At 39.9% G+C, this 14745-nt stretch overlaps 2 protein-coding genes and 1 pseudogene across 3 annotated transcripts; 1 reads left to right on the plus strand and 2 right to left on the minus strand.

The window, feature by feature from the left end:
• Window positions 1-62: 62 nt before the first annotated feature.
• Window positions 63-5375, minus strand: LOC111964241 (DNA polymerase delta subunit 3-like; annotated as a pseudogene).
• Window positions 5376-5472: 97 nt separating this feature from the next.
• On the minus strand, window positions 5473-11080 carry xrra1 (X-ray radiation resistance associated 1). Its single transcript, XM_023988050.2, has 17 exons — window positions 10792-11080; window positions 10474-10652; window positions 10243-10314; window positions 10049-10121; window positions 9843-9940; window positions 9488-9636; window positions 8982-9083; window positions 8648-8826; window positions 8508-8560; window positions 8266-8388; window positions 8092-8185; window positions 7431-7549; window positions 6917-7216; window positions 6638-6803; window positions 6407-6522; window positions 6151-6256; window positions 5473-6045 (listed from the first exon to the last, which is right to left on the minus strand). Exons 1-17 carry the CDS (start codon window positions 10883-10885, stop codon window positions 5891-5893), a joined length of 2178 nt encoding a protein of 725 aa, XP_023843818.1. The 5' UTR covers window positions 10886-11080; the 3' UTR covers window positions 5473-5890.
• Window positions 11081-11521: 441 nt separating this feature from the next.
• Window positions 11522-14384, plus strand: LOC111964242 (sialidase-3). 2 transcript variants are annotated; one of them, XM_023988053.2, is made up of 3 exons: window positions 11522-11707; window positions 11921-12172; window positions 12312-14384. In XM_023988053.2, the coding sequence occupies exons 2-3, from the start codon at window positions 11942-11944 to the stop codon at window positions 13305-13307; spliced, it is 1227 nt and encodes a 408-aa protein (XP_023843821.1). In that variant the 5' UTR covers window positions 11522-11707; window positions 11921-11941; the 3' UTR covers window positions 13308-14384. The 2 variants fall into 2 exon arrangements, with proteins under 2 accessions (XP_023843821.1, XP_023843820.1); XM_023988052.2 differs by having other exon boundaries at window positions 11924-12172.
• Window positions 14385-14745: the final 361 nt, after the last annotated feature.

Raw genomic sequence — 14745 nt, forward strand, 5'->3', positions numbered from 1 at the left:
TCAGCACTCTCAAATGTTGTTTTTTGCCATCATTGTAAGCCTGCCACACACACACACACACACACTATACAATACATTTATTAAACATAAGAATGAGTGAGTTTTTGTCACACCCAACTTACTCAGGTGCTTCGGCTATATCACATTTGACATTGTCCGTAAGCTTGAGTTCATTTGCACACAAAAAATCATACAWTGATGMAAAGACCTGTGTGTRGTCCTTGTTAATGCAGACAGAGAAGAGCTCCAACTTTTTAATCATAGCCTCAATTTTGTCCCGCACATTGAATATAGTTGCGGCGAGTCCCTGTAATCCTAGATTCAGATCATTCAGGCAACAAAAAACATCACCCAAATAGGCCAGTCGTGTGAGAAACTCATCATGCAAGCAGTCAGACAAGTGAAAATTATGGTCAGTAAAGAAAACTTTAAGCTCGTCTCTCAATTTAAAAAAACGTGTCAATACTTTGCCCCTTGATAACCAGCGCACTTCTGTATGTTGTAAAAGCGTTACATGGTCGCTGCCCATATCATTGCATAGTGCAGAAAATACAAGAGTTCAGGGGCCTTGATTTAACAAAGTGAACCATTTTCACTGTAGTGCCCAAAACGTCTTTCAATCTGTCAGGCATTCCCTTGGCAGCAAGAGCCTCTCGGTGGATGCTGCAGTGTACCCAAGTGACGTCGGGAGCAACTGCTTGCACACGCGTTACCACTCCACTGTCTCCGTCATGGCTTTTACACCATCAGTACAGATACCAACATGAGCAGCAGCTACGTTTGGCTACATACAGACCGTTAGTGGAATTCCCAGGAGAGATTAACGGTTAATGTGATTGGATGTTAATTATTTGACTTGGCTACCTGTATTTGACATTGTGTTATTTCACTGAACACTAGATGGTTTAATTTTATTTTTGGCAGTGAAACGAGGCTACTCAGGCAAGAAAAAAACCTCACACAATGTATAGCCCTGTTGGAAAATATAAATGGACTGTTTAAAAATGAGGGGGGGAAAAGTTTTAAAATGTTTTTTTTAAATATATATTTTTATGTGATTKACATTTTTATTTGGCGTACCCCCGACGGCATTGCACCCCAGTTTGGGAATACCCATTTTCTACACAAACCATTTCTGTGATTGATCAGACTGTATATTGTGAATATTGAAAATGTTTCAACTTGGCTTTAATATACTTTAGCGAACACAAGTAAAGGCACCAGTTGAAGAGGCAGGTAAGAGCATGCCGTACTGCGGCTGTTCAGAATCTGTTCTGGTTCCCCACAGTATGAACCCTTAAATACTTGCAGAATTGTAACCAGTTTCAAACCTCCAAAATAAATGCTACAATAACATGGCAATGGTCAATTAGCTCTGACGGTACTTTACAATGTGTTGTGGATATATTTATGCCACTATCATATACAGTAATGTGGAAATATATTCCAATTATTTKTTTTTTCTTTTTTAAATAGGAAAAAAATTACAGCATTCTTCCAAATGTTGCCAGTCAAGTAACTACATCCATCCTGCGGAGCATTTGATCATGTGCGTCAGTCTAGGCCTCAAGTCCCTCAAAATGGATGTTCATCTTCTCAGTGTTCAGTACATTGCGAGTATGTCGGTCATTTCCATTGAAAGAATCCCATAATAGAAGCCTGCTTAGTTGATCTATTAGAGCACAGGTGTCAAACTCATTCCACGGGGGCCGAGTGTCTGCGGGTTTTCGCTCCTCCCTTGTACTTGATTGATGAATTAACATCACTAATTAGTTAGGAACTCCCCACACCTGGTTGTCTAGGGCTTTATTGAAAGGAAAAACCAAAAACCTGCAGACACTAGGCCCTCCGTGGAATGAGTTTGACACCCCTGTARTAGAGGCTGCAACATTCTTCCTTCTCTTCTCCTCCCCTTTCATGCCAGTTGATGGTTTTGGTGGGTCTGGATTCTTCTGGGATGATTTACTTGCCTTAAAGTCATCCTCCGTCTCAGAGTAGGATTCACTCTCATAGCCTTTCTCAGTCACTGGAAGGTAGACAGTTTAAAATGGTTTTGAGATCAGACATCATTAAGACATTGATCAGCACATACATATACACATACATGCTGATCTATATATATATATATATCTCTTAGCTTTAACACACACACACACACACACACACACACACACACACCACACTTCAAGGAGAAGAAATAGGCGTCATGTGTATGTCAGAGGCGTTATACTTAGGCAAAATGTTTACAGGAAAATAGAAATAGAAACAGAATAGAAACAAAAAAAAAATCTATATTTTACCAATGCATCCCTCGTCATCCAAAAAGGTGAGCGATTTCAAGACGCGTCTCCTCTTCCTCCGCTTACAATCCAAACGTTCCTGCATGGACTGATTGGAAGATAACGATCATTACAAATTGGTCATAAAAAAAACAGATTCATTAAAAAGAAAAATCTTACTAATTATATCCTGCAACTTCAACAGTTTAGTACTTAAATAAATAAAATGTGAAAGCTTACATCTGAATGAGAAATAGCAAAAGGTTCTTTATTTTTTTGATTCACAAGGCTTGGTGATGGGCCCCTCTGTTCTTGCAACGGAGGAGAATCTGGAATAACTAACATAGAATAGTTCTGTTATTAACCATGAAACAGTTGAACTCTGAAGTCCAGTGTGAATGTCGAGGGGAGCCTGAGCAATAAGCATGCCCTCCCTTTACAGCGCATCTTACCCTCATCATCACTACTGTCTGACTGGGGCTTCTTTATCCTCCGACGCTTGTTCTTCTTCTGACTCGCGTTCTTCTCTTCACTATCGGAATGGTCAAGACGCTTGCTCTTACTACTGAAAGGAAAATATTCTGTTAAAGCATATTCTGGAAATGCCATTCAAAACACTCACCGTTCACCAAGACGACAAGGTTTCTGCAAGATGTTGGTTCTGAGCAGGGATGGAAGTTAAGCTAGCCCGCTAGCACTTATCAGACTGGGCTAGTAGAACATGTGCCAAACTAGCCCGGTGGCCAGTGAATTATTGTTTTGTTTTTTAACAAGTATCGCTCGGCACAGACTTTGGATAGGAATAATACCCAGGCTAGTTAAAAGGCTAGTTTTAATCAGTCTACTAGCCCGGCTGGCTGGTGACCAAAATCCTTAAGATCCATCACTGGTTCTAATATACAAGCCCTGTGTCAAACAAATACTTTCTCTTATAATCACTGCAGTACCCATGGTACTTCTAATTACGACACAAGTTGTATATTCATACAAGGACTCCTACAAGAGTTAATAATACACACCTAATATCTTTCAACCACAGCATCTTTTGGTAGTTCCTCCTTGACAGGAGTCTCTGCTTTAGGGACTGAGCTTGAGGGCTTCACATCCACTGAAGAGGACATCTGGGCTGCTTCTACCTCTTCCTTGATGGATTTGTCAGGTTTTTCTGTGGCGGACATACAGGATTTATCTTAAGAGATGTAAAGGACAATAGTGCAGTATTTACATGTGAAATTATAGAACGATATCCCCATATATGATATGTGAATGTTGAAAAACTCACTGGTTGCTTGATTCCCAAAGAAGTTACTCATAGGATGTGTCTTTGGAGCTGGTTTAGTTTTGGAGGTCTCAACCTACAATATCAAATAAATGTGACATCACAAGGTATAGCATTATGGGTTGCACTGGATGAAATGAACATCACATGGCTTTTGCAGAGCACAGAAACACGTACCACAGGTGCATCCTCTCTCTGCTCCAATGTTCTCTCTTTGCTTGACTCTTGATTCTTGGAGACATTCTTGTTTGCAAACATTCCCATAACGCCTTTGGACTGCTTGGAGGAGGGTTTAGAGGCCAGACTAGATTGACCATTGATGCCAGATTTGGTGTGCGCCGTCTCTGGCGGTGGGGCCTGTGTTATCTCATGAGCCTGCTGCACCTCTGTCGAGGACATGGGTAGTGCATCGGCACAGCGAATTGCACTGTACCTGCAAATAGATTGGTATGTTCTGATAAATAACTCACCAAACGTTATATTTAACAGCAATTTCTCAATCTATCATTTTGACTGAGTAAAGTTGGAAGTGCGAAGACGGATATACCTGCTGCAGTTCCTTAGGTTCTCTTTCACAGCATCATAATCCGCACTGTACAGGGGACCACTGTCTTTCAGCACTGCCTTCTGAACACTGTACACGTGTACACTGACGATCAGGCTCAGCTTCGACTTCACATCTACAACACATCGCAGATGACATTTATACATTCACAACACTTCATATTCATCTAGATGGAGTTAGGAAAGGAGGCAGGTGAACTGGTCATTTACCCTCCAACTGATCCTCTTGCACTACTGACACCTTGTGACACTGAAGGGGGAAAAAAGCATTGAAAAATAACCTAAGTACAAACACAGACATACCAAAACAAAGCAAGAATCGTATATGTCCAACGTTTTGTTTCCAAATGGGCCTACTGTTTTATGTCGTGTTATGTAGGGGCATGGTGAATGAAATTGGGCATTTTGGCTTGTTCTCTTACCGTGGTACCATTCTTGACAAACTTGCCAGACACAAGMTAGGTAGCATGGAGCAGAGTTGAGCTTTCGTTCCTCTTGCGGTCRAGGTAATGATATAGCATTCTGAAATATACGCATCGTGATGGACTTGGTTGTAATTTACAGGTGGTGGTTTAAACCCCCACCCCCCAAAAYGCAGTTTAAGAGGTTGGATCTGGATACTCACTGCTTGGCTAAGTTGACATGGACCCCAAGAGTGAGACTCAGCCATTTGTATGTCACCTGTTAACACACACACAATAACAAAAAAAACAGTCTGTTGTCAACAGAGATCTGTGGGATCCATACAAATCAAATTGTATTGGTCACATACACAAGGTTAGCAGATTTTAATGCGAGTGTAGCGAAATGTTTGTGCTTCTAGTTCCGACAATTTATGTAGTTTACCCTGAGACTTGCAAGCTCGATCTGGTACGTTATATTCCTATCTTCTAGGAAGAAATACAGCTCGAAGTTTCCCGAACCAACTGTGTAGTCACACAATTTGGGGGCCTGTTGCGGTCTTTAAACTAACGTTACACTGCATCATTCGACAATAGCAAGGTGGGCAAGTGATAGCTATCTAGCGGAGCTAGCCTGAGCAGTCAGATAGCTGACCCCAACAGCTAGTTGGATCGGTCAAGATAGATTAGTTAGCTAAGTGACTTACGATTTTATTCTGGTCGTTGACAAATTCATCAATATTATCCAAATATAGGTCATCCATTGTCCAATGTATGTTGCTATCTATTCGATAGCTCTTTTGCCTCCGTTTCGGTTTCAGGCGGGAAAACACCGACGTCACTTACGGCCCTTTATTTACTTCCTGTCATGAGTGTTTGCGCGGGATATGTTCAAGAGTATCAAGCGTTCAGGGTCTGTTGCATAGTATTTGTACAGCATCATAATGACACACAAAGTTGAAGTGATGACACGACACCCCATATCACATTGGCACCTTGTTAGACTGTTTTACCAACTAATTTATTKAAACAGATTTGATTGATACCCCACTGAAATACAAAACTCTGCCATAAGCCTGGGTGACAGCGGCCTCCATTTGCAAGATCCACTGTCACCTTCTTGTCAAGGTTGAATAAAGTTGAAACAGAGCTATTTAATAATGAAACAGACAAACAAATGCATGATGACAATGTTATACATACCAGTTGTCATAGATGGGCTAAATAAACTCAATAAGAACGTTTTCCCTTCAGCCCAGAAAGAATTTGTAGCTGATCATTCTCTTCACCTAAATTACTTGGAAGACGAGTGTTTGGTTGACTGTTTAATGTTCATGTTTCATGAAAGTAACAGAGTTTGTGAATCTCTACTTGTGGTTGGTGGTCCTCTCATACTCAATACGTGTTGCTTGCTCCACTGCCTTCATGTGAACCATCTTGTACCTTTTCTTCATATCCCTCAGCAAAGTCAAAGCCTCTTCATACTCATCCTTGAAGACGCCCTTGCCTTCTAAGACGTTAGCTATGAAAGAACAGGATTACATACTTAACAAATAATATTACATATAATAGATAGATAGATATTCACTTCCCATGTTATTGATGACAATAAAAAGAGGTTTAGTACTTAGAGGGATTTCGCTGATTGTTTTCCTCTCGTTTATTTGTATGAGCATCTCTTCAACTCTTTCTCCTCTCTGCTTTCTTGGTCTCAGAGATGGTAGATTTCCAATCTGAGAATTAAAGGTTGTTGTTGTTTTATTATTAAATATGGATGACTGACACACAACTCAACAGGTTGAAGCAGATAACACGTGACAGATAAGATCATATGACATTTTCACTAGTAGGCATGTGCTTCGAATGTTATTCACATAGCTCACCCTTTTCTCCTTCTCTTCATATGGCTTCTGCAGGCAATCAAGGTTAGGTTTGGAATCTCTGTAAACTAGGAGATTCTTGAGTTTTTGTTCCAACATTCTCACAGTATGTTGTAGTCCTGTAGAACACATAACATTACATTACTTAAGGGAGTGCAGCATTGAAATTGCCCACAATCCCGTTAACTCGTAGGAAAATTCTACTTAAATGATTCATAAAAGGGTCCTTCTCACCAACAGGCTCCACTATGTCTGGATCTGGTTTGGCATCCAATAGCAATTCAAAGCCTCTGAATTTTCCTGGAATTGCATTTGACTCATTTTTCTCCTCAATCTCTTTGACTTCTTCTGTCTCGTCAGATAGCAGATGGTATTCAGATTCATCATGTAAATCTGTCACCTGAGAATAACAAGTGAACTATTATACTCATGTCACCATACTGTACATTGGCATGTTAAACCAAAGCAAATAACTGTCCTCCTGAATATCATGAAAGAGACCATGCAAATCACCTGTGTCACAAAGAATGACTCTCCATTTTGGAAGGTATCATCTGATGATTCTATTGCCTCCTCTATTGCCTCGACTCTATGAGCAGTTCCCATGGATTCCTGTTTATTTTCCTCATCCATTGCGTGTGAGGAACAGCCAGACTTTTCTGTTGACTTTCTCTCTACTGAGAGAGGATTCGTACAGTGATCTTCAACATGCTTCTCCTCCAGAGAGCCAGGATCATGTAAGACAGGACTACAAGGTGCTTCAAGGAGAATCAATAAAGACACCTTTGTTACCTTTGGGATTTTGGTTTTTACCTGAAGAAAAAGATAAATATGAATGTTCCTCAATTAGTTTCAAAATCAAAAGTTAGTCTCCGTTAGACTCAAATGATGTAAGATGCATTGAGTTTGAAAAATATTTAAATTAAAACTAAGACTGTGCAGTCAAAAATGTGCAGTTATATCTTATTTCCTAGTTAAATGAGTATGTGCTATGCCAAAATGTGGATTAAGAATATTGCATTCAAACCTTTCGTTTTGAGTCAATACATAATATCAAAGGGGGCTTCACAACTTCTGATGTCTTCTTGCGCCTAATTCTAATACCCAACCTTTCCTGGAGAAAGTATGTCAGAAGTGGTGGGTCACCTGGATGGAAATACAATGAATGATAAGAAAAAAAAGTTAAAGGCCCAGTGCAGTCAAACACTTTATTTCCTGTGTTTTATATATATTTCCACACTATGAGTTAGGAACAATACTGTAAAATTAAGAAAATTCTGATAAATGCCCTTTTCGTGTAATAGCTGTTTGAAAAGACCACCTGAAATTGCAGCCTGTTTTGGTGGGATGGAGTATTGGCCTTCCTGGTGACATCACCAGGCGGTAAATTAGCCAATAAGAAAGAGAGTTCCAAACCTCTCTGCCAACAGCAAGTTTTCAGTTTTCCCCTACCCACCCAGACCACTCCCAGACAGTCCAAGCAAAAATGTTGCTTGAGAAATTGCTCTTTGCTAAGAAGCTATTTTTTTWTWWWMATTTTACCATATTAAATGATTTGATAGTGAGATTCAAATGGCTGCATTGGAACTTTAATAAAATGTCTGTGTTCATACTGAAATAGATTATTTAACATAAGCTCAAATTCATATCTAATAAAGGCTTCAAATAAATATGGAGAGTCAACATACCACTTCTCTGTGTGGTCAGTGGGTTGGAGTGAATAACAATCTCACTGAGCATAGGAAACAGGGCCACAGACAACAGTGCTTCTTCCTCAACAATCTGGAGGCAATAATGAGACACAAGTGACTTCACTTACTTACAGTATTATCTTCCCAAATATATTCAGACAATATACAGACCTTATTGTCAGCKAGATTGAGGAAACAAAGCTCTGGTAGTGGCAAACCGTATGCTCCAGAAAATTCCTCAGTGTCAAGGGATATGCGAATGGGGGAATAGTTTTTGGATTGACCACAGTCATCCTATAATAGAAAGAACATGCAGAAAAAAGAGCAATAAGTTGCAAGTGTTAGTGTTATAGAGTATGAAGAAGTAATAAAAGCACAAAGAAGTGATACAAATCCCCATAACAACTTTGTACCTCTGAACTGTTCTTGATATGTTCATGCTGGTGTTTCGGAACGCCGGAGAGGGCTAGATTTAAGAAATAGTAAACACATGAATATTGTCCAAAGAAGTGTACAAGCCAGCTACGTTATTTTTAAAATATGGCATACCAACCATTCATGTATTCAGTTTCTAACCCCTCAGAGACACGGTGATTCCTGAGGTCCTGTACGTCACAATTTTGTTTGTGAAACACCTGCTGGTGTTGCAGATATCCCTTCTGTTGCAGGTTCCTCGGCAACAACTCTGGTACCTCTGAGATACGATTCCCTTGCAGGTTTAAATGCTGTAGCCTAAAATGGACATGCCATATTACTATGGAAGTTTACAGATATATACAGTAGGTATACAGGTAGGTGTGTATTATGTACTGTAATGTATTGGAGTATTTTCTTAATTTACCATACTGTGGACAGTAAAAGTACTAACTTTATAAACAATGACTGACCTTTTCAGGTTGGCAAGGCTGCTGAAGACACCAGAAGACAGCTTATTGTCATCTAGCATCAGCACTTCAAGAGTTTGAAATCGCATGCCATTATCCTTTGCGCTATTCAGTAGGAGGTAATATTAGCTTATTATTCCACATACTTATAGTTTTCATAAAATTACTTTAAGTGTGTATTGTCCATCACTGTTTGCAGGTATTCGGTGCAAACTTGTATAACGAGACAGAATGTAAATCTCTCTTCTTTGTGATTCTATACTGCCACCCAATGGAATGTAGGGTACTACACCATAAACTTTAATTAAGCAGATAACAATTAACAAGAGCCACGTTTCTGAACACTTGCACACCAGGAAGCCACTCATTTAATTCCTGTGGTTAAACCCTGTTGAGTAGGAATGTTTCATCAATGACTGGGTGAACTAAACCAGAAAACTGCACCTACCTACAGTAAAAAGTTGACTATTTACAATAAAAACAATTTGATTCCAGTAACATAAACTTACCGTTGTGAGGGGCCATGGGGAGGGGCTGCCAGGTTGGGAGGAAGAAACTGAAGTTGATTCCCGGTGAGATGAAGGACTTTCAGACAGGGAAGTAGACCAATGGACATGATGTCATCACCAGACAGATTGTTGTAAGACAAATCCAACACCTGTGTCACATGAAATACAGTTAAACATCATTTAGTTGGCAGAGATGAAGGTAATTCCTACTCAATCCAAGTCAGTGTAGTGATTCAATTAGAACATCTAAAAACATCTGGCTTAAACAATGAATGTATCTGCCTTTCCAATATACCTCTGCCAACATGTTAATCATGAGAGTACAGGGTATTGTAGAACCATAGTGTAATTTTACCTCCAGGTGAGGGAAATCTTCCGCATTGAGTGTCACATTGCAGAGGCCATTCAATGATAGCTCAAGTTCCCTCAGGGAGGGGAATTTACCAAAAGGCTCTGAAACAGAAAATAATTTTTGTTGTTACTTTTCTATTCTGTTTAAATTAACATTTATGTATAAGATGTTTAATAATGAAGAAAAAAACACATAATTACATGATATACCTATGGTAAGACTGTTGTCAGATGCGTTGACATAAGCAACATTCTCAAAATCCAGGAAATCTTCTGTATTGATCTGTTGAAGAAAGAGAGAAAAACTTCCTATAAACCTATAAACTATCTCCCCTTGGAATTCTAAGACTGTTTGAATTCATCCAACACTAAATTAAATGAATCGCTCAAAGAGCAAATCTTACCAAATTCAATCTCTGCTCACTGATGTCAACAGAACACAGGTCAGATGGCTTGTCCACACAATGCAATGACAACTACAAGGCAATATAAAACAATCTCAAAATAGTTATTTTTATTAACTAATGAGATTAAATATATTATTTCATAGATACATTGTTCATTGTTTACTGCATGGGTTTGCGGTTTTCTCTCAAATGAAAAAGAGTTGTAAACCAAATGTGTTCTTTGCTTACCAGGAGAGGAGCATCCAATGTATAGCCAGGAATATCTGATGCACCACACTCTTCAACCCGTGTGCACTCAGACACAATTGAGTTTGAGGCAAAACTGTTTCCCTCTGATTTCTTAGTTCGTGTATTTTTGTATTTATGTTCCACTGCATTTCTGTGAGCAACCAGCCAGTGACCAGCCCCTAACGAATCAACAGAAAACAAGCACCATGACAGTCTTGGATAGATTAATCAAATGCCATTCTATAGGCCTATCAGTGAAGTGATAAGACTACAGTGAACAGTGAATACTATTGCTGTTAGAGAGTGGTGAATTCATACCTTTTTTTCGTTGATGAAACAATGGTCGGACGGGAAAACAATTGGCGGGGTAACTGTCTCCCACATCTAATTTGTAGAGTCCGGCTGCAGCCATTAACGTCCACTGTTACATCTACAGCAAGTACCTTTTTGTTGAGAGCTATCCAGATTATTTACACAATTTACAGGCCAAGTTGACCTATTTTACCATAACTGTTCATTTACCAGCCAGACATAAAAAAAAATACAATTTTCATGATGTGCGAACATGGATAAACATCGAATCAGTCAAGACTCCAGTATCCTAGCAACACGTCAACAAATCGGGACTACATTCCCTCCAGCTGTTGGCAGTATAGAATATTTTGGTCTCTTTTGCCGCCACTGACTTTCACACAACACGGGTGTATTCATTACAACATTTATGTTGCAAAACGTTTAATCTGTTGCAAAATTCCAAATGAAAATGTGCAAATTTGCAACAAAAACGAGAGTTTKAATTGGACAAATTCAGGTGTGTAGGCTATTTATTGCGGAAAATGTTTACAGTTTAAGAAGCAAACGAAAGCAAACAGAACGAAACTTTGAAGGACCTCTCTAAATTTGTCCAATATAATCTCTCGTTTGCGTTTTCCGTTTGGAGTAAACGGTTTTGCAAAATAATCGACGTAATGATTACACCTCTGGTAGCGGTGTTGTTCCATATGCTCTGTTTGCCCCCGTTTGGTTCTTCAACGGCAAACGGTTTCCGTTGCAGGACGTAATGAATACACCCCAGACGAGCTACGTACGCTGTTATTTCACGACACGCTTCCACATTTAATAGCGAAAGGAAAAATAATAATAATAAATAGTTTTAGAGGTAGCTAAYCTATGGTCGTTTTAACTGGGTCACACGACTCAACGGTGTGATTTGTAGGCTAAGAAGCCTGCTCCTGTAAGTATGTGTTTTGGCTTATTACGACGTCGACGTAGTAGACCATCTTTTTGCATGTAAAATAGCTTGATGATTTACTTGAATGTAAGCTAGCAGTCGTGCYAAGCGTTTATCCGATCCAACCAATACGCCTTTCATGTCAAGGGAATAAATATAGTGAATTTAGTGGCTCAGGTGATATGTCATTTGTGTTTGAAGTAATCCCTCTGTTAGCAGGAACCAGCAATTTCAGCTATGGGGAATACATCATCAAGGAGTTATTTCCCAGGAATCGAAATGCAACCTGCAAAAACAACTCTGTTCAAACAGGAGCAAACTGGGACAAGATACAGAATTCCAGCTCTCATTTACCTAAAAGAGAGTCAGACATTCCTCGCCTTTGCAGAAAAGCGCTCTTCCCTCAGTGACAGTGATGCAAAAAGTATTGTTATGAGGCGAGGAACTCAACAAAATGGATCCACTCTGGTAAATGTCCCCTCCAAATCTAAACACATCACAGTCATAATACACAGTTGAAGGTGTTCATCTTTAATTGAGTTGTTGCATACTGCTTACAGTTTCTACTTGTTAATTTTTGTTTCAATTCTTTTCCCTTGTTCCCCAGTGGTCAGAATCCCAGGAGCTGTTATCAGCATGTTTACCAGACCATCGCACCATGAACCCCTGCCCGGTTTATGAGAAGAATACCAAGACTCTATTCCTGTTTTTCATCTGCATTTTAGGGAACACTTCAGAGCACCATCAGATCTGGACAGGCAAGAATAAGGCCCACCTGTGTTACATCACAAGTAATGATGAGGGCCAGAGCTGGAGCCAGACAAAGGACTTGACAGAGAGTGTGATTGGCAAAACGGTCAGAAGGTGGGCTACATTTGCTGTGGGACCAGGCCATGGCATTCAAATGGAGAGTGGAAGATTGATCATACCTACCTATGCCTATTATATCCACTTCAAATGCTTCTCCTTCCCCTTCCCCTTCATGGTACAGCCTCATGCTCTCTCAATATACAGTGACGACTTCGGTCAGACATGGCAAATGGGCAGGATGCTTCAAAGAAAGTCCTGTGAATGTGAGATGGCAGAGATCATAGACCACGAGGGCAGGAGTTACCTGTACTGCAATGCCCGCCATGGAGGACACAGAGTGGAGGCTCTGAGTGAGAGCAGTGGGGTTTACTATGACAAACCTCGCTTGGCTCCGAGGTTAGTGGAGCCAGGTCATGGTGGTTGCCAAGGTAGTGTGATTGGCTTCCCTGCCCCTGAGCAAGGTGAAGAGGGCATGGGTGGTACCACATCATCACCACGGGCCTCAGACACGCAAACCTGGCTACTCTTCACCCACCCGACCAATAAGAGGACGAGGAAAGACTTGGGAGTGTATTTGAACCGTTCCCCACTGCACACGTCAGGTTGGGACCGGCCCTGGATCGTCCACAGTGGACCCAGTGGTTACTCAGACCTGGCCTACAGTGAGGACACTGAGCACTTTGCTTGCCTGATGGAATGTGGGGAGAAGAGTGAGATTGAACAGATTGCTTTTGTGTCTTTTCCACTCAGTGATGTCATGCAGACCATTGATGAGAAAGAAAAGACCTTCTAGGTTTTCGTTAGGGTTGTACTCCAATCAGATTCAGTGGTCAGTAGATGCATTATCATCGCTATACTTTATTAGTATAGAAAAAGAAGCAATCTGAAAAGAATATGATCATTTATATCAAAGTTTTGTGTAGAAAAGGCAACTTACAGTAAAATTTCATTGAAATGCAATCATAGTTAAATGTGATATAATCTGTAGATGTGATCATTTTATGACGTCTGACTGGACTGCAATGCATGCTGTCATGGGACGACAGTCTATTTAAACAGCATACGTTTGTTACTTAGTTCTGCAATGTAACTCCTTTCACCTCTACATTGATTCAAAGGATTCAGTTCCTCATGCTTGCCAAGCACACTGTGAAGAGAACAACCACCTACAGGCCATGACCAGGCCACAACTCTGCTCCCTGTTGAATGAACAGACATCCCTCAATCATGAAGTTGTTTGTTATCTACTGTGACTCATCTGTTCAAACTGCATGGGCCTCCCAATGCCACACTATCCAACCCTGTCTTTAAGCACATTGTATCCCTGTCTGGACAGTTCAAACATTCCCCATAGCATTATAAATGTTATGACTATGTAATTTGTGAATGTTATTTATATAATTTATGCTGTTGTTCAGACCCTCTGTAATGCCACTCTGAAAAGTGTCTGCTAAAGGACAGATCAGCTTCATTGGCTGAGAACTCCAATGTGTCAAATTAGATTATTTTCCTGTCTCTAAATAATGCTACAATATTAGTCCTGTCTCAACTACCTGCACAATCCTGTCCCTGCCTGTATCCTTGGCTATGCAGGAAACATTGTTAATAATTTCTGTGAATGGCATGCAGAACTATCTTTTGAAAATACATTTTAAAAAATCTGATAAAGTATGTTTAGCTTTTTGATTTACAAAGTGTTGTGAGCAAACAATGTGATGAAACTGCCTTTCACCTTTATCTCCAGGCCAGGGTTTGACTTATTTACCAGGTACAAGAAGAAATCAGTTTACTTGTTAACATTTTATTATCAAATATGTAACAAAAGTGAACAATCTTGCTTTCTTATAAAATACAGTGCATTCGGAAAGTATTCAGACCCTTTGACTTTTTCCACATTTTGTTACGTTACAACCTTATTCTAAAATTGATTAAATGGCTTTTTCCCCCATCATTAATATACACACAATACCCTATAATTACAAAGCAAAAAMAAGTTATAATTTTTTGCAAATTTATAAATAAATAAAAAATACTTTACTATCATATTTACATAAGTATTCAGACCCTTTACTCAGTACTTTGTTGAAGCACCTTTGGCAGCGATTACAGCCTCAAGTCTTCTTGGGTATGACGCTAGAAGCTTAGCACACCTGTATTTGGGGAGTTTTCCCATTCTTCTCTGTAGATCCTCTTATGCGCTGTCAGCTTGGATTCGGAGCGTCGCTGCACAG

Source organism: Salvelinus sp. IW2-2015, linkage group LG5 (assembly GCF_002910315.2).
Source record: "Salvelinus sp. IW2-2015 linkage group LG5, ASM291031v2, whole genome shotgun sequence".
Lineage (NCBI taxonomy): Eukaryota > Metazoa > Chordata > Actinopteri > Salmoniformes > Salmonidae > Salvelinus > Salvelinus sp. IW2-2015.